The 23352-nt window shown below is 42.8% G+C and overlaps 1 protein-coding gene across 1 annotated transcript in view; it reads left to right on the top strand.

Moving 5' to 3' along the window:
* Positions 1-459: 459 nt before the first annotated feature.
* LOC131880551 (alpha-amylase-like) overlaps positions 460-23352 on the top strand; it is a 28432-nt gene continuing 5539 nt past the window's right edge. The window contains exons 1-6 of the mRNA XM_059227215.1: positions 460-600; positions 4105-4293; positions 4428-4589; positions 16090-16320; positions 20225-20344; positions 20451-20668. Coding sequence (XP_059083198.1) covers positions 567-600; positions 4105-4293; positions 4428-4589; positions 16090-16320; positions 20225-20344; positions 20451-20668 — 954 coding nt within the window. The 5' untranslated portion in view covers positions 460-566. The remainder of the gene's footprint in view (positions 601-4104; positions 4294-4427; positions 4590-16089; positions 16321-20224; positions 20345-20450; positions 20669-23352) is intronic.

Below are 23352 nucleotides of genomic sequence, written 5' to 3'. Positions count from 1 at the left end.
CGTATACAGTAGGTCTAAGGACTGTCAAAATCAGTTTCACTATATCTGACAACATCAAATTAGGGACTTCCGGCACTGTGTTGGTCACCTTTCTGGTGAGTGGTGAGGCGTAAGCTGATCATCGAAGAATCCAGCTTAAAACTCCACCATCATTCTTGAACACTTTTTCAAAAAAGTCTCATTGGGGAAAGACCGGTCCATGACGGAATATATATTCCATCGGAGCTCAGCAAAGGAGGTTGATTTCCTCCGCCAGGTCTATCATGTGACTCAACAAACAGGGAAACAGCCATGCTAGACTCCAAAATGAAATTCTTGTGACAAGCCGTAAACTAAAAAACAGATTATGTTAAATATCAGTTTTAAAACAATTTTGATAGATCTTGTCTGAGATTAGAAATCAACGTGAAACAATTGGCACTTGTCCATCAGAGCCTAGTTGTCCTTCCTGGGTTCCATAATCGCAACAAAGCAGACAATTGAAGTACTTGACTTATGCAGGAGCACATCAGTCGTGTTTACTCGAACTTGCAGTTCGGTAGAAAGTTCCCTCCGAGCTAGTCGATATGACTTTGATGCAGGCCCTTTTGGGTGCATTGGGTAAGATATTTCCCTCTTTCTACTACATAAATCAGGTGTTTTGGCCCACTTGAATGGGCTTCCGAAAATAAGCCCCCCTCCCTTCCCACCTCAGAGATAGAATCTCGAGATGGGATTTTTCTCTTCTTGTCCCTTGACATTGAACGGTCAAGCTATTTTCAAACAAGTTCCCGCTACTGTGGTTCAATTACTTTCGAGGGTACATTTTCAGGGTTGGACTCTTGCAAGGCGACGGCTTTATTGTACAGACTTGTCATTGTAATGGCTTTGATCATTTCAACTGAAACTATTCCCCTTTCCCCTTAACACTCCTGGGGATTATTTTTTGGCCGTCTGTTTCAAGGGCCATCTCCAAAGAGACCCGGGTATAAGATGAAACGAAGCCATTGCGCATACAGAATGGACTTTTGATGTGACTTGAAAGGCAAATTGAATCTCATCTACCCACCACAAGGCCCTATAGTAACCACTATAAGAGTTCGATTCCGTAGTTCATGATTCATGCCTCAATTTTTTACGTAGTTTTTTCATCTGTTACTGCTCTTGATAACGATGAGGTTCCTTCAGCTTCGCCAACATGACTGTGTTTCATGGAATTCTGCTCCCGTTATAGTACGATGTGGAGAACCTAGTGCGTCAAATATGTCCTTTTAGTGGTATAAATGATTTGCAATGTTATGTTTGGGGGCTTGAGGGGTTCGAATCACTTTATTTATTCCATGAAGTCAAGGGCAATGGGATTTGAATGGGAGGAGATCGAATCTCTTTTTCTACATGTCAAGAGCATCACAATCAACGAACGAATAGTACTCTGCAGGCATTCGATTATATGGGTCTGATCAGTCAAATACTAGAGTACGCCTTTGATTTCTTTCTTAGATAGGTGGACGTTGAACCTAAGCACTCTTATCTTAAGTTATGCGTATGTTCTTCGTAACTTTTCAATCGATAAGAGTGAAAAGAAAAGTCCGGTATTCTGGGGCTTATCTCAGTAGGTCCTTCTTATTGCATTCGTCCTCTTGTCTGCATTAGTTTGGACGAAAGGGCTTTTGTTAAAAAAATGTCAGTGCAAACATTAGTTAACACAATAGAAATTCCAATGTTTTTACTTTTCCCATTGAGGGCTCGAGATATTGCAAGTGGTCTCTGACCATGGATTTTTGTCTTCTAAAGCGTGGTACAAGACCTTGAAGCAACATTTTATTAAAGAATTGGGAAGTATCTATTTATATCATTGGATTGCAAGTTCTATAAGATTGGGTTCGAAATAAGTAAAATTGCATCAAGGGAAATCAGTCTAGTAGACGTTTTGTTATGATTTGGGTCAATTTGAAAAGGCCTTTCACAATCATGTCGACATTAGACTCAGCTGGAAGTTCGGTACCTTTTCTGTTGCTAACTGAAAGTGGAAAGGATTGACAGCAAGGACAGCTCCGTGGACGAAGAGGTGACCGAAATTTGTTTTGGTCATTTCTTCTACAATATAGAAGCCTACGAAAGAATCTGTTTCAATATAAGCCAAATCAACATCCTTCTAGCAGCATCTCTTTTCGTGTAAAGAATGTTGTTTAGAAGAGAGTTATGTGGTTCAATTTTTGCTAGAGCATGTTCTATGTATATCCTAGTTTGTGAAACAAAAAGTAATGGTTAGTGAACTCAGTTTTTGTTCAAAAGAAAACTCCTTCATTTGTATGGCCACATCTTCAGTTCAGATGAAAGCTTGGGATCTTCGCTCTTAAGATGGGTCTATTCTTTTTGATGTGACGCCCCATAATCTTGGGATTTTTGAAAATCCCAAGTAAACCGAAAATAACGGGTTTCGACATTGTCAAAGCCAATTCTCATCCCAAAATAATTACGTCAGCACAAGAACTGCATCTAGAGGGGTATTTTTAAACTCACCTTCAGCGCTGGTTGGTGAATGTTCTATATACCTTAATATTGTAAATCGTTGAGGAAAATTACACATCATATTCCAGTTGTTGTGGTACTAGACAGCGTCCTTAAATGTGCTCCCCCTTCCCTGTTTTTGTGAGTCTTTAAAATCTTACACTTGTCATCGCCAATTATACTTATGCTTTGCAGGCAACACTTATTGATATTGTTTGAATTTTCCTCGAGTTTTACTTTGTTCCAATCAAAAAGATGAGAAGATTTTACTATTGAAGGCACAAACCCATGGGCTACGGACTTCAGTTGTATCATTATCAAGTCAGTTTTTTTCTGAATCACGTAGAACTCGGTTTGCAGATGCCTCGGTTCATTAGTCCTTGGGATTTGTCCAAAGTTTACATAAAAACACTTAAGATGTAGATTACGTAATTGCAAGATTAAAAAAGGAAACTTGACCTTGGTTCTTGATGATAAAATTGTAGAAAACACAAATATTTGACAGGATGACGCACTCAATTTATTTCCTCTGTTAAGAATTTGATTAGAATAACATTCATACTAATTCTACGTTCCTTGATTTATGATATTAGCCCTTAGCAGTATGGGGATGAGAGTTGAATAATTTGAAAAAAGACAGTACATAAATTGAACCAACATTATTATTTTTTCCCTTCGACTTCCAGGCAACAATGGTGTTTTTTTTTAAATTATATATTGCGGTATAGCTATTTGAAAAGGTCCAACAATTTTAGGCTAAGATTTGCAAACTTTCTCGTCAACTAATCTTTCTGAACATCAAACAATTTTTTGAGTGTTGAATATTAGATTATTTTTGACAATATACTGCATATCAATTTATTGAGATTTCCCGTTATGTTCGTACTTGCGGCACGGAGAAATAAGAAAATATTTAGTCTTTGAATAAACATTTAGCCTTGATTTGGAAAATTTATATTCAATACATATAAATACTAGCTAGATAAATTTATTTCAGGAATATTTCTTTGTTTATAAACCAATATTACTTGATTATATTTTTTTCTGCCTTGCTTCTTGCTTGTTTTCCGTTCTTTTGTCATACGTTTCTGTTATGCTTCACAAAACTTAACAGAAAACTCTTCTTGGTTGAAAGTGATATAGAATATGGCCCAAGCGAAAGTTTACTTCACGGGTAGAACGTCAATTCTTGTTGAAGCTTCATAAGAGGTACGTAAAATTCCAGCTCAAGGGTCCCTAAACCTTGATCAATTGTTCCGTCAAAACAACTTCGAATCACAACGTAATGGTTAGAAATAGAGCTCAAATTTCAAATACAAAACACCTTTTTTGATATTTTGCGATTAACTTTCATTCCCATATTCAATCGCCTTTTTCCGAGAACTCTTCTTTGACTGAACGAAAAATACTTATGAAGAAGGTAAATAGTGAAATCTAGATTCTTCGGAACTCATGAAGAAGGTATATACAAATATCTGGATTCTTCAGAACTGCCTCAAAAGTGCATCCATCCTTTCTCATTTCCGGGGACACATTCCCATATAAACCATTGAAGAGGAGTACAAATATCTTCAATTAATAGCCTGACCCATGATTTATGATTATTGCTTTTAGTGGTATTGGGATGTGCTCCCATTTATTTGGCCCAAGGCTACACGGACAGCCAATGCCAAGGAGATCGAACGGTGATTGTCCATTTGTTCGAATGGACATGGGGTGAAATTGCCCGCGAATGCGAAGAATTTCTAGGTCCCAAAGGATACTGTGGAGTACAGGTTTCTCCTCCTCATGAGCACATTGTTAGTAAGTAGCCGCCTCCAAGTCTATACATCCATCTGTACGATGTAAAGTGACCATTTCGATGGTCATATTTTCTTCTGAGCCCATGTAGCGGTCGCCAACGTTTATCAATAAAAGGTGAGCACTGTGTTTTCCAGCTCCGGAATGGTGGGCTCGATATCAAGTTGTTTCGTACCAATTGGAATCCAGAGGGGGAACCAGAGACGAATTCATTGAGATGGTGCAACGTTGTGACGCAGTCGGCGTGAATATCATAGTTGATGGTATCCTTAATCATGCCACAGGGATGGACCAGACAAGTAAGTGAGATTACTTTGCTGCAAACTTGTTCCAGAACACGCTAGAAACACACATACCTGCAATAGAGGGGTGGTGAGAACTACCCAAGACCACTTTACTTCTAGATCCTAATGTGCAGATGAGTCAAAACATATTTTCCCTTATTGATTCTCAGAAGTAGTGGTGATGTGTGGTACATAATAGGAGGCCTGACCACCGCTTAATGGCTTTAAGATTTTTGGTAGATCACCCAGCATAGTTTCACATAAATCAAGGTGACTTATTGCACTCGTGACACCTCGTTTCCAAACGAGTTCAACCGATAGAAGGTTTGTTCGGTCTGTCGATCTTAAATGTAATCTAAAGTGAGCTTTGTTGGTCAGAGCCAAACCCAATCGGATTTTTGAGATGGAAAGCCCATATTGGGCTTCATGAATACATACAAGTTCATTTGAATATAAATAGAAAGTTTCGGGGATGCAAAAAAAAATAAAAGTATTTGGCTTGACCCAGACATGCAAAAGGCATAAAGTTTTTTCATCACCAAGTCTTATGCCCATCATTGTGGTAGTGATTCTGAGTAAGGCAAAATACGTACGTATATTTTCAATAGGTTTCCGAGAAAAAGTTGAACGAAGAGAAAATGTATCTGGAGCAAAATAGTCCTGATTAGTCCAGGCACAGTGAAGGTCGCCGATCGACTACTTGATGTACAGCTAGGCTAGGTTTCGAACATACTCCTTTTTAAATAATATATTTTGACATTTCTTAACTTCAAATGTCACAAGGCAAACATCCAGTACAATATAGTATGCACTTGAAATTCATCACAAGTATTGTGCTCTGAGACATTTAGAGAGTGAATTACAATCACATGTAACTATGAGTAGTTATTTGTTGTTTTTGAGCATATAAATGAAATCGCATTTTTGTCTAGGTAATTGCTCAATTTCCCGTAACAAATACATTCAAGTGCAAAAAGCTGAAATTTTCAACAAACCAGTGATTTCACGCTCAAATAGTAATTTTGACTGCAGGCATTTTACCTACTGATACACACCGGGTATGCATAAACACCCACTGAACTTGGTAAGCTGGAGCCATCCCATAAAAAAATATCCAAGTGATAAAATTCAGAGCTTAACTTGATACACAATTGCAACAAATCCTCTTTAAGAAGCCTTTGGGCATGATAGCCCAATCTTGCCCCATTGACGCTTAGTGGTCTGCATTTTTTTGACTAGGGTTATGTGCAATATTCAGCACATGACCCTGAGTTCAAAGTAGCTCTAGAAAAGATTGCAGATGTGTCAAGTTGCTCCGAAATACTACCAGACATATATGAGATGTTTTCCCACCTCGGTTGGCATGTCTAGCCGTCTGATTGGCTGCCTCTATCCAATCAGAGGCTGTGTGGACGGGGGTAGAAAAACAAGNAGAGCTTAACTTGATACACAATTGCAACAAACCCTCTTTAAGAAGCCTTTGGGCATGATAGCCCAATCTTGCCCCATTGACGCTTAGTGGTCTGCATTTTTTTGACTAGGGTTATGTGCAATAATCAGCACATGACCCTGAGTTCAAAGTAGCTCTAGAAAAGATTGCAGATGTGTCAAGTTGCTCCGAAATACTACCAGACATATATGTGTGTGTGTTTGTTCGGAGTCAGATGACAGCTCTCTTGCTCATCCTACCATCTGATGATAGATGTGCCAATTAAGGAACAATTTCTCTTGAATCAAGCCTTTCATGTGGGGTTTCAATTTACTGTAAGGGTTGATGGACTTCCTACGCTTTACGAAAAATGTTGACGTTCTGCACTTCAGAGGACGCTTGCGAGTTGGCCTCTAACAAAAACAGACCCTGTAGCGGAGATGTTTTCCCACCTCGGTTGGCATGTCTAGCCGTCTGATTGGCTGCCTCTATCCAATCAGAGGCTGTGTGGACGGGGGTAGAAAAACAAGGCTTTCGAAGCGAGAGGTTATGCTTCTATGAGTGAAAATAAAATCAGATTGATCCATTGTCTCCATCTTGGTTTTATTTCCCCCATTGGCTGCCAGTATCATGGGCCAGAGCGCCGGCGACCCACCGGGTCCAAGCCGTGCTCGACCAGAGGGGCATGCGCGAGGTGAAGCACGTCCTCCCAGGCGAGTCCTACGTCTCCATCAAGGCCGCCCTCATCGACGCCTTTGACAAATCCACCGAAAGAAAAGTCGAGGAGCTTTTCAACATTGCTTCCCTTGGCGACAGGAAGGTTCTCTCAGTTGTGAGACACGCCCTCGGGCTTGTGGATAACGACTTTGACGTCGTCTTCCGCCCTTCCGCATCTTAAAATGCTGAACCTCCTTCCCACGGAGGTCTGGTGCACGCTCTCCAGGTTAGAGAACAATCAAGGTTCAGTGAATCTGACCATTAAAGTTGCACTTGTTGTGTACAATGCTGTCGTAATCGTCATCCGGGTTAGTCTGAAATATAAGAGTCATTTAACAGGTTATGGGCCCAGCAATCTGGATATATTTAAGACATCCGTGGGTGATTCCTCGACTGCGAACAATATAACGGTTCCTAGTGGGTATCCAAATCAATATGTCTCACATATCAAACGCGAGGAGAGCTTAGTTCAGAAGAATCCTACTGCAACATTGTTGTCCAACGTGTGGGATCTGGATTTTTGTGAAAATCAAGCCACCAAAATGCCAGATGAAAGATCTACGTTTCCGTCACTCAAAGGAGATAATCATCCTACTTGAAGAATACACTGCAAGGCAGCTTTGATGAGAAATGGACTGTGGGGACTAATTGATGGCACTGATGTGACACCTCCACCTGATGCTGAGCCCTCCATTTTGTCAAGATTTCAAATTAGATGCGGTCAGGCCACTGGAATTATCTTACTCTCGCTTGACACTAGTGTACTGTATCTTATTGGAGAAGAAAACGATCCGGCAAAGGCGTGGGCTAAGCTTGAAAATCAATATCAACCAAAAACGTGGGCTAATGTTTTTTCACTCAAATCGGGCTTATACTATCTTCGTATGGCTGTTGGAGATGACATCCAAGCGCATTTTAAACGGGTGAAGGAACGTTGTGATGAATTAGCGGTGGCGGGTAAACCATTGGAAGAGGAGGAAAGGGTCTTCTTTGTCCTCAATGGCCTTCCATATACGTACGCTGTACCAAAGACCGTTTTGACAATGCGTGTAAAAGCTCCAACGTGGGATGTGGTGACCCTGGCCTTGATCAACGAGTCCAAGCGACATGGTGCAATACCTGTATCTTTCCCTGAGGCTTGCCTAGCTACAACTGTGGAGAGTCGCACTTGTCATTATTGTCATAAAATTGGACATATTCGACCAAATTGCCCCAGTAAACCTCGGTTCATCTCCATCCGCCGACCGTATCATCAGGGAGTTGAACGAGTAAATTATTCTCATCGAGATGATGCGGCCTGGGAAGACTTCGGCCTACACGTTGACGAATTTCAAAATCGGATTGAAGGGTTCAATATCAATACTACTTGGTTCGTCGATTCTGGTGCTACATCACACATGAGCGGTGAAATCACACAATTTGAAAACTTCGAGCAACTCGAGAAAAATGGCATTCGTCTTGGCAATAGTCATGTGTTGGATGTTAGAGGCCGGGGGGGATATACGCTTGGTTTCTTTGGATGGCACTAAGTGTCTTCTTCGTGGAGTACTTTACGTACCAGCTCTGGATGTATACCTTTTAAGTGTTGCCAAAGTCAGTGAGATGGACATCACAACGACCTTTGATTGCACCGGGTGTGTACTTAGCACTTCCGATGGCACAAGGGTTTTGAACGCATTAAAGAAAGGAAACTTATACGTTATCGAAGGCCATGGACTTGTTAATAAAAACGATTCTTCTTATTTTTGCCGAAATTACTCGCAGAATGTCTTGTGGCATCGTCGACTGGGTCATCTTGGTGCAGCAGGCATGTCAGAATTGATCAAACATGGAATGCTTATTGGTTTTCCTCTCTCTCAGTTACCATCACTTCCTTTGTGTGAACCCTGTGTGTACGGAAAAGCGAAACGGCGACCGTTCCATGTGCGTTCCTCGATCTCAACATCGAGACCGTTAGAGCTCGTTCATATGGATTTAAGTGGACGTATTGCCCCACCGTCCTTGGGAGGAGCCGAGTATTTCCTAGTTATTGTTGATGATTTTTCGCGATTCTTGTGGACCTTGTCATTGAAAAAGAAAAATGATGTCTTTGAGGTTTTCAAGGTTTGGCACACTCAGGTGGAAAAGGAGTGTGGTCAATCTTTGGGAAAAGTACTTTCCGACAACTGTGGAGAATTCTGTGCCAGGCATTTTTCGGAATATTTCAACAGACAAGGAATAGTACATCAAACCACCATACCGTACACTCCTCAGCAAAATGGATGCAGTGAACGTCAAATGCGAAGTGTTGCTGAGGGTATCAAAGCCTTGTTAGAAGACAGTAAACTGCCGAGAACCTTTTGGGCAGAACTTCTGATGACGCATAGTTATTTACGAAATCGTTGGCCAACCAAACTTCTACGTACCAAAACACCCTATGAAATGTGGTACAACCGGAAACCCCGAGTTGCTCACCTACGCCGTATAGGTTCCATTGCATATGCACACGTTCCAAAAGAAACAAGGACCAAACTGGATTCAAAGGCAATCAAATTAGTACATATTGGATATGGTGAAAAAGTCAGTGGCTATCGCTTGTATGACCCAGTGTCAAGACGATTCCTTTTTTCAAGGGATGTTTTTTTCGATGAAGATGCCAATAGTTTTGGATCTAATGTGAACAGTGCGGGGGATCGTTCAGGTAATTCTGTTGTCGATATGGACTTCTCCATTCCACCTGAGACACTCGGTCCACTTACTGAAGATGATGCTGAACGTCATGGTGTTAGAGATGAACCCAGTGATATAGATGATACTTCGGGTAAAGATACTTTTTCTAATAGTGCAATTGATGAACCTAATAGAGTTCAGGATGCTTGCAATTCACCGCAAGATGGAAGTGTTTCTAACAATACTTTAATGAGACATCAGAGGGTCCGGAAACCTCCTGTCCGATATGGAGATTGGGCCACCTTAGTTACAGACAACAAAAAGTCGTCAGACCCAGAAAATTTCCTCCAAGCTATGTCTTGTGACGATTCAGAAAAGTGGATGATCGCCATGTTAGAGGAACTGGAGTCGTTTGGGGAGAATGATGTCTGGACCTTAGTTGACCTACCCATCGGGCAAAAGCCAAAATCAACTAAATGGCTTTACAAAGTCAAGCGAAATAAGACGGGCTTAGTGGACCGCTACAAGGCCCGTCTCGTTGTTCGAGGATTCTCTCAAAAATATGGCGAAAATTTGTTCGAAACATTTGCCCCAGTTGCCCGATTTGAGTCAATCCGAACACTTTTGGCTGTTGCTGCCAGGTATCGTCTTAAGCTCTCTGCATTCTTACATGGCCGGTTGGAGGAGGATGTTTCTGTCTCGCAACCAGAGGGTTTTGTAAATCCTCTCGCCAAGAATTGTGTCTACAAGTTGAATAGAAGTATGTATGGTTTACGTCAGTCTCCTCGGTGTTGGAATCGTGTTTTGCACGAATTTCTGATTCATCTTGGATTCTCCCGGTTTCATGCTGATCTGTGTCTATACAAGAGAGGGGTCTTCCTTACGTCTACTGTGGTCGTTTTCGTATATGTGGATGATATTGTCATGTGCTCCAATGATGACAACGTTGTAAAAGAGGTTGAATTGGCATTGGGTGAACGCTTCAAAATTAGGTCGTTGGGACCACTCTACTATTTTTTGGTATGCTTGATCGAACAACATCAAGATTGCATCTGGATTGGCCAACCTTGCTTTACTGAAGAACTCCTGGAACGAGCAGCCATGGATGATTGCAAACCAATGGCAACACCCATGGAGCCTGGACTTCGGCTTGTAAAAGATAATGAGGAGGAAGAGTCGGTAAATTGCACCTTATATAGGTCAATTGTTGGTGGACTAATTTATCTTTCAGAACGCACACGTCCAGATATTGCTTTTTCCGTTAGTGTTGTCGCTCGTTTTTGTACCAATCCGAAAATAAGTCACTGGCAAGCAGTTAAAAGAATTCTACGTTACTTACACGGAACTAAAATGATGGGAATTCGATTTGTCAAGGAACAACAAGACTCTCTACTGGGGTTTTCGGATGCAGACTTCGCTGGCGATGCATTTGATCGGAAATCTACTTCCGGATATCTATTTTTCTTTTCCGGAGGCCCCATATCTTGGAAGAGCAAGAAGCAGCCCATTGTGACGATTAGTACGTGTGAAAGTGAGTATGTCAGCCTTGCCACCAGTGCTCAAGAGGCTATCTGGCTTAGAACACTCATGGGAGAGTTTGGACAAAGTGTGAGTGAAGCAACAGTGATCAAGGAGGACAACCAACCAGCAATTGCTCTGGCCAACAATTTACTTTTCCACCCCAGAAGTAAACATATTGATATTAAGTATCCCTTCATACGAGAGAAAATCGAACAAGGAATTATAAAAATCGAGTACACATCGTCTGAAACACAATTGGCAGATATCTTCACCAAGCCGTTATCAGGGCCTCAATTCAAAGAATTGAGGCAACAGATTGGGACGATCTGACAACCTGGATTGGAAGGAAGTGTTAGAGAACAATCAAGGATCAGTGAATCTGACCATTAAAGTTGCACTTGTTGTGTACAATGCTGTCGTAATCGTCATCCGGGTTAGTCTGAAATATAAGAGTCATTTAACACTCCACCTCGGCCTTTTCCAAGCTCAGCATCATCAACTTTGCCAAGGAGGCCGACCAGGTCATGGAGAGCGCCCGCCCCAAGGCCGGCATCTCCACAATTGCCGAGGAGAGCGAGCTCGTCCAGGATGACGCCTGGCACAAGGAGGCCTACATGTTGGAGCGTGCCCGCTTCATGGCGTCCGCCAATACCATTAAGCCCAACGGCTCGCTGTGTAAGTAACACCATCACTATATCACTAAAGGCATGGCGTTGCAAGCAGCCATGGTCCTGGTCCAGAGCCCCTCCCATATGCTTACCAGCCGGCAAGAACACGATGAAGGGAAACACCATTGGCCAGTCCGCAAGAGGGAGCAGAGCGGGCCGACAGTAGACTCCCCTCCATCTTCCCCACCTTCCTCTCCTTTTTCCCCTCCCTCTTTGACTCATCCCTCACCTCAGCCATTAGTGTCTGTCGGACACTTCAAGGTCCCGCAACAATGGTAGCTTGCAGGGAAGTCGGCAAAGGTCCGGATGTCCCGGCATATTGATCCCGCAAAGGCGGGTTGGACGCCCTACTCAGCTCAAGTGAGTGAGGTCTCATTTGAAGATCGAAAGACAATGACAGTGACATGTAAGAACATTGGTGCCACCTTCCTGGTAAATTCAGAAGCTGATCTCAGTGTTTTCCCAGTCACCCGGTGGGACAAGGTTGCTGGGGCGGTTAAGGGGGCGGACATGGTGGCAGCAAACGGCTCCGACATTCCCACCTATGGCACGCGGAGTATTCTGCTGCGCCTGGGCGCAAAGGACGCCCTGTTTACCCAGGAATGCATCCTTGTGGATGTGGCGCAACTAATCCTCGGCGTGGATTTTTTCATTGCCAATGACCTTGCCATTGACCTTCGCCACAAGAAGCTCGTCCAGAGGAAGGCCCTCTACGCCGTGGACTGCGACATGGGCGGCAGGGAGGTCGTTTTGGATTCCTCCACCTCATGTCTGAGAACACTTCTGATGAAGATCCTGGACGAGTTCCCAGGCATTTTCACTCCAAAGCTCGACGCCCCCACTGTGTCTCATGGCTTCAAGCACTATATCTAAACAGAGGGCCCGCTGGTGCCTGCCAGGGCTCGGTGGCTGGATGGGGAGCGGTACAATGTGGCCAGGGTCTCCTTTGACAAGATGCTAGAGAAGGGCATCATCCCCTGCTCTTCTTCGCCCAGGGCGTGGCCACTCCACGTGGTCGTGAAGGCCGACGGTGGGTTCCGCCCCAGTGGGGACTACTGCGCCCTCAATGTGGTGACTAAGGAAGATTAATATCCGTTGCCCCACATGACTGACTTTGTGGCAAAGCTTCATGGAATCAAGATCTTCAGTGTCATTGACATGGTGAGAGGGTCCCATCAGATCCCCATGGCCACCATGGGTATTCCGAAGACCGCCATCACAACGCCCTTTGGGCTGTTTGAGTTTCTGAGGATGCCTTTTGGGTTGAAGAACGCCGCACAGGTCTTCCAGCAGCTGATGGACCAAGTATTGGGTGGTGTGCCCTGCGCCTTCATCTACGTGGACGACGTCATTTTGGCTTCTCCCACAGTTGAACAACATGAGAAGGACCTGAGGGAGGTTCTCTCTCTCCTTACCACTGCCAGAATAGCCATCAGACGGAAGAAGTGCAAGCTCAGGCGCTGCAAAGTGGCGTATCTGGGCTTCCACGTCTCTGCTGAAGGCGTGCGCCCACTTAAGGACTAAGTATTGGACCTCAGAGCCATGGCCATCCCCACGTCAAAGAAGGGCATGCAGCACTTTCTGGGCTCTATGAATTTTTATTGCCGTTTCTTGCCTAGTATAGCCCACCACCTTGGGCCCCTCATCGCGGCCACAAAGGACCAGAAGAAAGGCTACCTAGTCAAGACCACTTTGGACATTAAGGCTGCTTTCAAGCACGTCAGGGAGGTGGTAGCCCGTGTTGTTCTCCTCCATCACCCGTCTCCAATCACGGGGTCCAGGATCCCAGTTGACACCTCTGATGTTGCTATTGGCGCTGAGTACGCCCAGAAGGGCGCAGACGGGGTGTGGTGGCCCATCTTCTTCTCCAGGTGCCTGACTGACGCCCAGAAGAAGTATTCTGTTTTTGATAGGGAGTTCTTAGCCATCTATGCCTCTATCAAGCACTTTCGGCATTACGTGGAGGGGCGGCCTTTTCATGTTCTCATAGATCACAAGCCCCTCACTTTTGCCTTGGGCAGCTTCACGGAGCGCTTGCCGCGTCAGACAACCCACCTCAGCTTTGTCGCAGAGTCCACCAACAACATCAGGCATATCCCTGGGGTGGACAATATCGTCGCCGACGCCCTCTCGCGGCCGCCTCCAGACGCTCACATGCCGCTCGTGTTGGTAGTCTTGGCTCCTGCTGTCAACTATTCCGTCATGGCGCACGACCAGCCGACCCTTGCTGAGGCCAAGAGGTTGTTTCCCTCTCTCACCGTTGCCGTAGTCATATTCATGGCATAGACCTCCTCTGCGACCTCTCCGTGGCCAGGTCGCATCCAACTGTCCCGGAAAAGTGGCGGTGTCTGGCTTTTTCATCTGTTCATGCCCTCAGTCACGTTGGGACATGTCCATGTTCAAGGGGTGTTGCGGCTCACTTTGTCTGTCCTCGAATGAAGTCCGACGTGCACGCTTGGTGCCGGACCTGCCTGCCGTGTCAGAAGTCTAAGGAGAACGTTCATGTCTGGGCGCCATTGATCCGCCGCCCACCTCCAGATCGCAGGTTCGGCTCCCTTCACGTCGTTCTGGTCTGATCTGCGAAAATATTACTTGTTATGAAAGTCATCGATTTTGGCATGCAGTGGAAATGAATTTCATTTCTACCGATATGTTTGTAGTTTTATCAATTACATGCGGTCGATCAATTCATTCGACTAAAAGCAAGTCTCAATACTAGACCAAAATGAAACAGCATGTAGTATTCTCCATCGAGCATCGACATTCTTCTCCTCGTTTTACGAGCTTCAAGAGAACGACGCAGAGTTTATATAAGAACCATACCGGATATATCATGCCATAATAAAATTGTCCATCTCAAAACTTTCCTGTCTAGTATGGTTCAATGATGCAAAGAAAAGCGCATATAATTTGAATAGCCCATCGTCCTTTGGATTGGAAAGCCGTTCCTCAAACTTCTTTTCAATGTCTCTATTCAAACTTGCCTCCACCTTTTTGCAAAACACGTGAATGGTCGTTTCATATTTAAGTGACACCAAATACGGGATACTCTAAATTCCACATTGACGAAAAGATCCCAATACACGCTTCGGAAATTCGAGGCGGCCCTTCAAAAGAAATGATGCTAAGATTTGAAGCACCCATCAAATTGATGATAGCCCTTAGTTTCTAAAACACTTTTGAACAAGTTACTTGGGTGTTGGAATTAGCAAGTGAATTTTGACTCCTTATTTGAACGAATTGCTCAGAAAACTTGAAACAAATAGCCTATAATCAGTTTTTGTCGGAGAGCATCTTTGCGAGATTGTTCTGTCTGCCATAACAGGTGGTGAGTAAATGTGAATCTGTCGCTCCAGCGGACCTTTCAAAGAGCCGTTGAATGACGAATTTAGAGCCTTGGGTGATATTTGTCAGGATGTATATTCAGTGATTGAGCAAATGCGTAAATGTGTATACCAAACATCGCCAAGAAAAGAGTGCATCTAAAATGAACCAGTATTCCATCATACGAGGATATCCTACAAAAACATCAAGCAAACATTTGGAAATAACAGTTGAAGCTCCCATCGGATTTTTTCCTACGCTATAACTTCAATTCGAAAAGTGGCTCAGAGTTGCTATGACCAAGAGCAGGCCGATTTGGCGGGAAGCTCGTTCGCTGTCCATTCTTCTGTAGGTCCGTGACCAAGTGTTATATTTTTGTTCTTGGTCAGCTACAAAAGCGTTTGACAACATAATAGCGAAACGAACCACTTTACAAGTAAATGATATAAAAAAATGACCCGCCTTCAATTGAAGGGATCAACATTCCTTATTTTATTACTTTGATTCGAAAAGTGACTCAAAGTCGCTATGATCAAACGATGATTGGCGGGAAGCTCGGTTGCACTCCATATTTCTAGAAGTTTGTGGTTCAGTGCACCACTGCTGAAGAACTTTGAACCTTCATTTCCGTTCCAAAACTATACATTCATCCCATAGGACCAAACACAATATGATAAGAAGCTGTGCCTCTAAGAGTTGTACATTGAATTAGCTACATTTCAGTTACCCTTAAACGTTCTTGGAATGTTTTAAATACCACTTCACGAGCCACTTTTTATAATTTGTATTGAAAAATAACAAAATTGAATGTGCTGTTCCTGTGATTGCGGTTATTGATGCCTGATAACTAACTTCAGCCTTATAACTAACCGTTAAGGCACAAACAATAACTAAGATGAGTTTGGCTTGGGTCTGGGACCATCTAAACTTATTGTTTTGGAACGAAATTCAAGGTTCAAATTTCAACCGCACTGGTAGGCTGACGTCACTGTCGTGCTCTTCGAATTCAACGCACTGCCTCTAGACAACTTGGTAACTAATTCCAAGCCTACCTTGCTCCTAAAGCATCAGAGCCCTTACCAGTTATTAGGCAAATAAAAAATACAAGATACTTTTACTTATTTCGAGTCATAATCAAAACAAAACATTTGTCAATGTTCTCTCCAATATTTCAAACCGTCCTAGTCAGATTTCGTTCTCGTTTCAGGTGGAACCGGATGGGGTGGATCTTCGTTTGATGGACCCGGCCAGTCTTTTCCCGGGGTTCCCTACTCCAAAGACAATTTTCATCAGCCCCCCTGTGACATCAATTACGGCGACCCTGCATCCGTACGTGATTGCTATCTTCTGACTTTGAGCGATTTGGATCACTCGCAAGATTACGTGATCGAAACCTTGGCGGCATATTTGAACGATTTGATAAGCATTGGAGTCAAAGGTTGGTGGTGTTTATAAACTTTGGAAACTCTCAAATGGAGCACTTATCAAATTTGGACACTTTCTTGCTTTGAGGGTACCCTTAAGTGCTTTTGAGACGGGTGACTCATAAATTGCAATTTCCTGGCACATCTGGACATGAATAATGGTGTAAAAAGTTATTCAAAACAGGTGGCTAGCAACGCAGGTTTCTTTTTCTAGTGTAAAAAGTTCACACAAGCTATTCAATTCTCGTTTCTTTACAAGAAGGTCAACAGTTGTGTCGATTTGCCCTTCTGAAAGAAAAAGAGAAACATCATTCTCCACTTTTATGAGGAAATATATTTGAGTTGTTAGTACACCTTGAGAATTTTCTTAAGAGCAATATTTTACCCCTTCACTTGTTCCATATTAGAACACATATAGAAAGTAATTCGTTTTTCGATGGAATGAGAAACAATTTGATATTGGACAGGTTTGCCCTGATGTTACTATGAACCGATTGTGGCCATTGCTTGTATGTTTTGAAGATGCTTTAGAACGCAATCCTGCTTAATGGTAATGGTCTATCCAGTAGGACCTCGGTTCATAGAGGAAGCAACTCCTAGAGAGTGCGATCCGAGCTAGCCAGGCGTAGGGACCCTAGCCAGGCGGACTAGTTTTCTGAGCGAATGAATGTCAGCTGACCGGCTGCTAGAGTATAGTAGAGACTAAAGTTTAGTCTCTAGAGTATAGTTTCACATTGTAGAGGCGCTGCTTTCCAGTAGCTAGAGTTGTACTGTCCATTGGTTACCGATTCAGCTGCAGTAAAAAAAACACAACAAACTCGATTTTTACTCTTCTATGTTACTTCTTTTATGCTCGGTTGATCAGAAATATCTGCCGTAAATGGGCCATATTTGAACGTGCATTGTCTGATTTCGAAAAAAGGCAACACAAAAGTTAAGATCTAAGACTTCGGCCAAGGGTCTTAGATGAAGAACTAACCATAGTTGGTTTCAACTTAGTTCGTTGTGATAGGATACGCCCTGATAATCACATATTACCACATGGGGGTGTATGCCTATATGTTAGGAATGATTTTCACATTATTCATGTTCAAATGTTGAATAGAAACGTAGAGGTCTTAATTTGTCATATCTGAGGACTTGATCTGTCTTTTGTAACAATGTATGGACCCCCTTCTTGCTCAGTAAGCTCTTTTATGTCAGCTCTCCAATTCAGCTCTTTAATTCAATTGTAGGGGACTTTAATTTTCCGGCTAACGTTGTAGAGTGGGAGGCTAGTCCCGATGGGTATATTCCCATTTCGAAATCGACATCTCAGTCGTTTGAAAAGCTGGAGGAGTTTGCGATCTTGTGCAATTTCTCCCATCATGTTCGTGTAGCCACCAGAGAGAATCTGATCTGATCCAATAGGGTCGACCATACCTCAAAAGCTGGCGTGCTTTACGTAGAGTAAAACCTGCCAAAAAGGTCGGTCTGTCTATGTTCAAGTTCAAAGATGACCATTAGCCATTGATTATAAAAAGATTAGAAGAACTTAACCTGATTTTAATATTCTGAAACAGGAATCGTCCATAGATGCAGCCATTGATAAATTAGTTTCAGTTTTTAAGGAAGTTTGCTCCAGTCTAACAATGCCTGAATGTGTTCCGAAAGGTGGGACGCGGACAAAAATCCCAAAATATAGGAAGACTTTGTTCAAAATGAGTTGCAAACTACTAAAAAGGCTGAAGAGCACTTCGAATCCCGTAATTGTGGATAGTATCCCAAAAAGTTGGACATAGCTCAGGGTAGAGGTCTAGGTTCAGGGTAAGATTAAGGCCTCAATCGAATATGACCAGTTACAAACTGAGAGTAAGGTGGTTCAGGAGGTCACGTCGAATCTGAAGGCTTTTTCGTCTTTTGCGAACTCTAAGAGAAAAATGCAAAACCCTGTTGGGCCTTTTGAGGTTGATGGGGAAGCCATTAGCAATGTAGAGACAGACCATGGCTAACATGCTTGGAGATCAGTTCTCCAGTATGTTTTCAACCCTACTGAGTTCTGAAGCAACAGCTCATTGCTCTGAAGATGAGTCTGTTGAGATTGAGAGGACAGTCAAGTTGAGCGTTTAGATGATCTTGTAGTCACAGATCCAGATGCATTAGAGGCTATCAAGGACTTGAGGCTTTCAAGTTCTCCTGGTTCTGATGGCGTGACATTTCAGTTTCTGATGAGATGCTCACCGGTTCTTGCTCCTGTTTTCTCGTACTTGATGCGTTGCATCTTGGATCAGGGTAAGTTTCAATCTTCACTAAAATTAGCTCACGTTGTTCCAATTTTTAAAGGGGGAGATAAGTCGCTCCCCAGTAACTATAGGCTGATTTCTCTCACTTCGAATATTGCGAAGGTGTTTGAGAAGATCATGAAGTCCAAACTTGTTGAAATTCTTGAAATCAATGAAGTCCTTCCTCCTAACACATTTTAACACGGTTACCCAACTGATTGAGCATTTAGAGCAGGTCATATTCGTTGGGAAGACGTGGGCCTTGTTGATCCGGTTGCATTTTTCAAGTCAGACTTGGACAAATTGTAAGATAGCATTCCAGATCAACCCTACATTCAAGGACTAGCTCGGTCTGCCAACTCAAATTTGTTGGTGGACCAAATATCATATAATGATTGAAAGGTAATAAATAGACGAATTATTACCTTTCATTTTAATAGCACTGGGGATTACATTCCATGTAGCCGTTTAAAAAGCCTGTGAAAAAACAAACCAAAAAAATTAAGCATTAGTAAATGATTTCGAGCACGTTTTTAATCTAGCCTAAAAGTAGAGAAAGCCCACAGCTGAGGTTGCGTAAGTCAGGAATCTAAACATTGCGGTTGGTTGAAGAATGGCATTGGTATCATTTGAACTTTCTTCATCAGTTATCACCTGATTTGGCTGGACCGAAAAAAAATGGCCAAATTTTGATCACTTGCAGCAACTTTGAACACCCGCAACAGGCAAATCAATCAAGCCAGGGGCCAAGACTATTTTAAAAAGCACAGCCATTAATGTAGGCATGAGCGTATTTTTCTTTAATGCTGATCTACCTTGACAGTCTTACAAACACTTGTAAGTAATGTAGTTCTACTCTTAAAACCTGGTCTCAGCCCATTGGGCTGTTGAAGTGACATGAAATTTGCACCTGGCTGGCCACTTGCATTCCGGTCATTTTGGCATCCTCAAAATTTTTAATCTGTTAAACAGGCCTCCCTCAGGACGTGTTCTCCTTTCAGGTCCATCCCCTATGTGAGGAATTATGACACTGTGGAGGACTGGCAACCTCCCATTGTGTCCATGGGCTACCTTATTAATTTAATGCTTAACTTGCTCAGATGCGCCCAATGGGACCATAATTCCGTTTGAAGTTTTCAAACAGTGGTGCCCCCAAAGTTAGGTTAGACTTCAAGCTAGATTAGCCTTCAGCCAATTGTCCCCTCCCCCACCATTTCCTTCCACCACCACCAAATTCCCTACCACCACTTCAGATCTTAAAATGAATGGGCCAGAACCTGGCAGAGGAAGACAGACATCTTTATACATAGGCTTGAATGCTGAAAATGTCGAAAATAAGTGTAAGTTAATGAGGACCATTGAGGGCTAGTGAACCAGGTAATGAAGAGGCGGCAAGGACATTAGGAACACTGTTTGGTTTCCTGAATCACGCAAGCTCAAATGTGGGCTTTCTATATTTTTAGGCTAGACGCTTTTAAATGCCTCACGCAAGGCTCGATTAATTTTCTTCGAAACCTCTAAATTGAACCTCCTTGAGAGTTAATGAACGATCGCAGAAAATGAGATATTTCTGGCGGAGAGACTGGTTGACATTTCCAGGCAAAATACAGCTTGTGGTTTGTTACTGTATTTTTTTACTATAACTGTTTTTATCCAGGTTTCCGGTTGGACGCTTCAAAGCACATGTGGCCTCAAGATCTGGCCAATATTCAAAGCCGGATGGACGATTTGCCTCAGGGGGGTCGACCGGTGGTCATGCACGAGGTTATTGATCAGGGTAAGGGACGAATCATGCTTTTTGACCCTTTTGAAGATGCTGATTATGGTCTATGTTAACCCTAACAAGTTTGGAAAGCAACGAATAATGGAGATTTTGTTCACAGGTGGCGAGCCCATTAAGGTCAATGAATACTATGATGTGGGTCGAGTCACCGAGTTCCGCTATGGCATCAAGGTGGCCGAATCGATTAATAACGGAGCCTTTGGCAATCTTGAAGGTGTGTACGACCCTGGGTGGGGCATGTGTGATCCAGAACATGCTTTTGTCTTCATCGACAATCACGACAATCAGCGAGGACATGGTGGAGCTGGAAACACTTTGGTGAGTGAAACCAGTAATGCGGCCTATTGATATTATTATGGAATACATAGATGTCATACCAAATGCCAATAGATAAATGGCAATTTTCAAATCAATACTGATTTTCAAACAACAAAAAATTCTGAAATATTCCTACTTGTTATGACGTAGCTAATTTATTGTTGTTGAACAATGGTGAATTAGTGAAAGTAGAGTCCCAAAACATTTCATCACAGCGTTGATTAAATGAGGGAATCAGAGCACGTGGTTCATAACTGGAGGACAAAGGATTCTTCAAATGGGAATGATTGTTAATAAAAAGAAACCCCTTGCAAAGTTGTGTTTCGTCTATAATCGTCCATTGACGAATAGCAAAGGACGGTATTCAATAATGAACACCCGAGAAAGGAAATGTCATTAATGAGCGCCAAGAAATTTTTAATAAGCCGGTCAATTTGCATGCAAATTTCGTCCGAGAAAATCCCAAGAAATCTCATTACATTTGCATCACTCGTCAAAATCCACATCCGGTTATGGGGAGCTATAGCAATTTTTCGTTTAGCTGGAGACTGTGAACTTTTGCTCGGAAATGCTTATTTGGTTGAAACATGACTCGATTAATGGAACGATAACAATTTGGACTGCCATTCTTTAAAGCCAGATTAAAGGGCCAAATTTGCATCACTGGAAGTGGAAGGTACGTTTGTTGGCTGGTCCTGGAGCTTACCTAACGTCCTAATTAACTTCCATGACAAACCATCATCAAATATGTCTCTCTGCTGCCAATAATTTTAAGAGATACGAACGAAGATGCAATGGTCAATATTAGGGTTCATAACTAAATTTACTAAGCAAAGCTTGTCTGAACGTCTGGGTGAACTGAATTACTTTTCGACGATTCGCATCTTGCTCTGAGTTTCAGAGGGAGAGCATCTACGATAGTGCATGCAGCATACTTTCTTAATTCACTTTTGAAAACAATAATTGAGGCGGGAATAAACACGATAATCCAAAACGAAAATATCTTGCCGGCCTCTTCGTTGGCAAAATAAGTAAAAGGAGCAGTGCTCGCCACAACCAAAGCAGTACCAAAAAATGCCCCGTATCCTAACGAGGGCGATGGTTGGCCCTCTGGCGGTGAAATGTTAGACGAAGGGAGTAAATGGCGGGCATTTCGGATAAGCAAGCGTAAGCTGACGTTGATTGAAATGGCAATCAGACCCAGGATGTAAACAAAGACCATTCCCCAGTCAATCCTAGAAGAAGAAAAAAATAATCATGGGTGGAGCTCTGGTTCGACACATAGCTCATGCGTAGACGTCAAAAATTTAATCATATTCCCTGGAAAACAGTGAAAATTTATTTTTCAGTAATTATGCAAGAACAGATTGTCGGTGACATTGCTACCTTTTTATTCCTTAAGGTTCTATTCAATAAGACACCCTAGGCTATAATGTCTTTCAATGTTGTTCCAAACTTTAAAAAATAATGAAGCGTCAACTTGGGGGTTGTATCAGTCCCTTATCAAAGCCTCATTTCAAATTTGACGAGCTAGCTCAACCTTGCAGGAAGGGCGACATCTAGATGGGAAATGTAACGAAACCACGTTCGTTGATCACGCACCATTGCTTCATGCCTTAATTTGAAGTTCATTACTCGATAATCTTTTGCTACCAAACGTGCAAAATCATTGATAAAAATTCACTCACCCATCTCCCACCGGCTCTTGTCTAAGATAAGAAACCAGAAACAAATCAACTTCCAAAGAATTGAGCCACAAGTAGAGTAGTCCGCAAGTTATGATGCTTATGACAATGGATATCAAGCGAATAATATTTTGAAGCCGGTCATCCATGATGTCCTCGAGAATCATTCTCAAAGAGTGAACATACACGTATCTAAGGACCACTCCCCAAGACACGTAGATCATGGTGATTTGAGTCTGAAATTGAGTGTACCAACCCAATGCATTGGATAACCCGAGAGTTAGCGAGATGTGAAGTAATTGGACGCATTTGATGAGAGCAAACAATACACTGGCAGTGCTCACCGACCGGAGAAGATCGGAGCTCAACCCGTCCATGATGTTGATCCTCAGAAGAGGTCTGGTGTTGGCAAATCCAATCACGATCCACGTCAGCATTAAGTTCGACGTGATACAAAAACTCATAAAGAGCAAAGCAACGACCACAAATATGTCCATGAGCTATGGTCATTATCGAAGCACTGATGAAACGTGAGGCAAGGCCAGAAGATTGGATGGAACAGTTGGTTGCCATAGCGCTCCCAGTTTATGAACGATTCCTTTTGACATCTATTTACGTCGGAACCCCCAAGTTGTTCGTGACTCAAATCAGACTGCTTGTTAGTCCCAAAAGTCAGAGAATGAGTCCAAATTTGACGAGAAGGATTACTTGGCATGAGTTTTCCCAAGATGCAAATGCCACGTTTGAAGAGATGAAGCCATTAGATACAATTACCTTTGGAAAACATCTGAAAATGAGCCATCCCTAGTCTTTCGCAAGCTCTTAGATAGAGGCTTCTTTCAATTCGATTATGAAATGATATCCGCTCAAAGCATCTCCTCTTTACAATTTCTCACGTTTAGCGATTTGACGTGTTGAGCCTCGTTTCTGACTTGTCTTGGGGAAGTTCGTCGGGCGGATCATCACACTATGCCTTCATCGTTGGCAGGGCTTGGCTCT

The sequence above is a fragment of the Tigriopus californicus genome, chromosome 5 (genome assembly GCF_007210705.1).
Source record: "Tigriopus californicus strain San Diego chromosome 5, Tcal_SD_v2.1, whole genome shotgun sequence".
Taxonomy (NCBI): domain Eukaryota; kingdom Metazoa; phylum Arthropoda; class Copepoda; order Harpacticoida; family Harpacticidae; genus Tigriopus; species Tigriopus californicus.
Note: the sequence above shows the minus strand (reverse complement) of the source record. Positions and strands in the feature narration are given on the sequence as shown.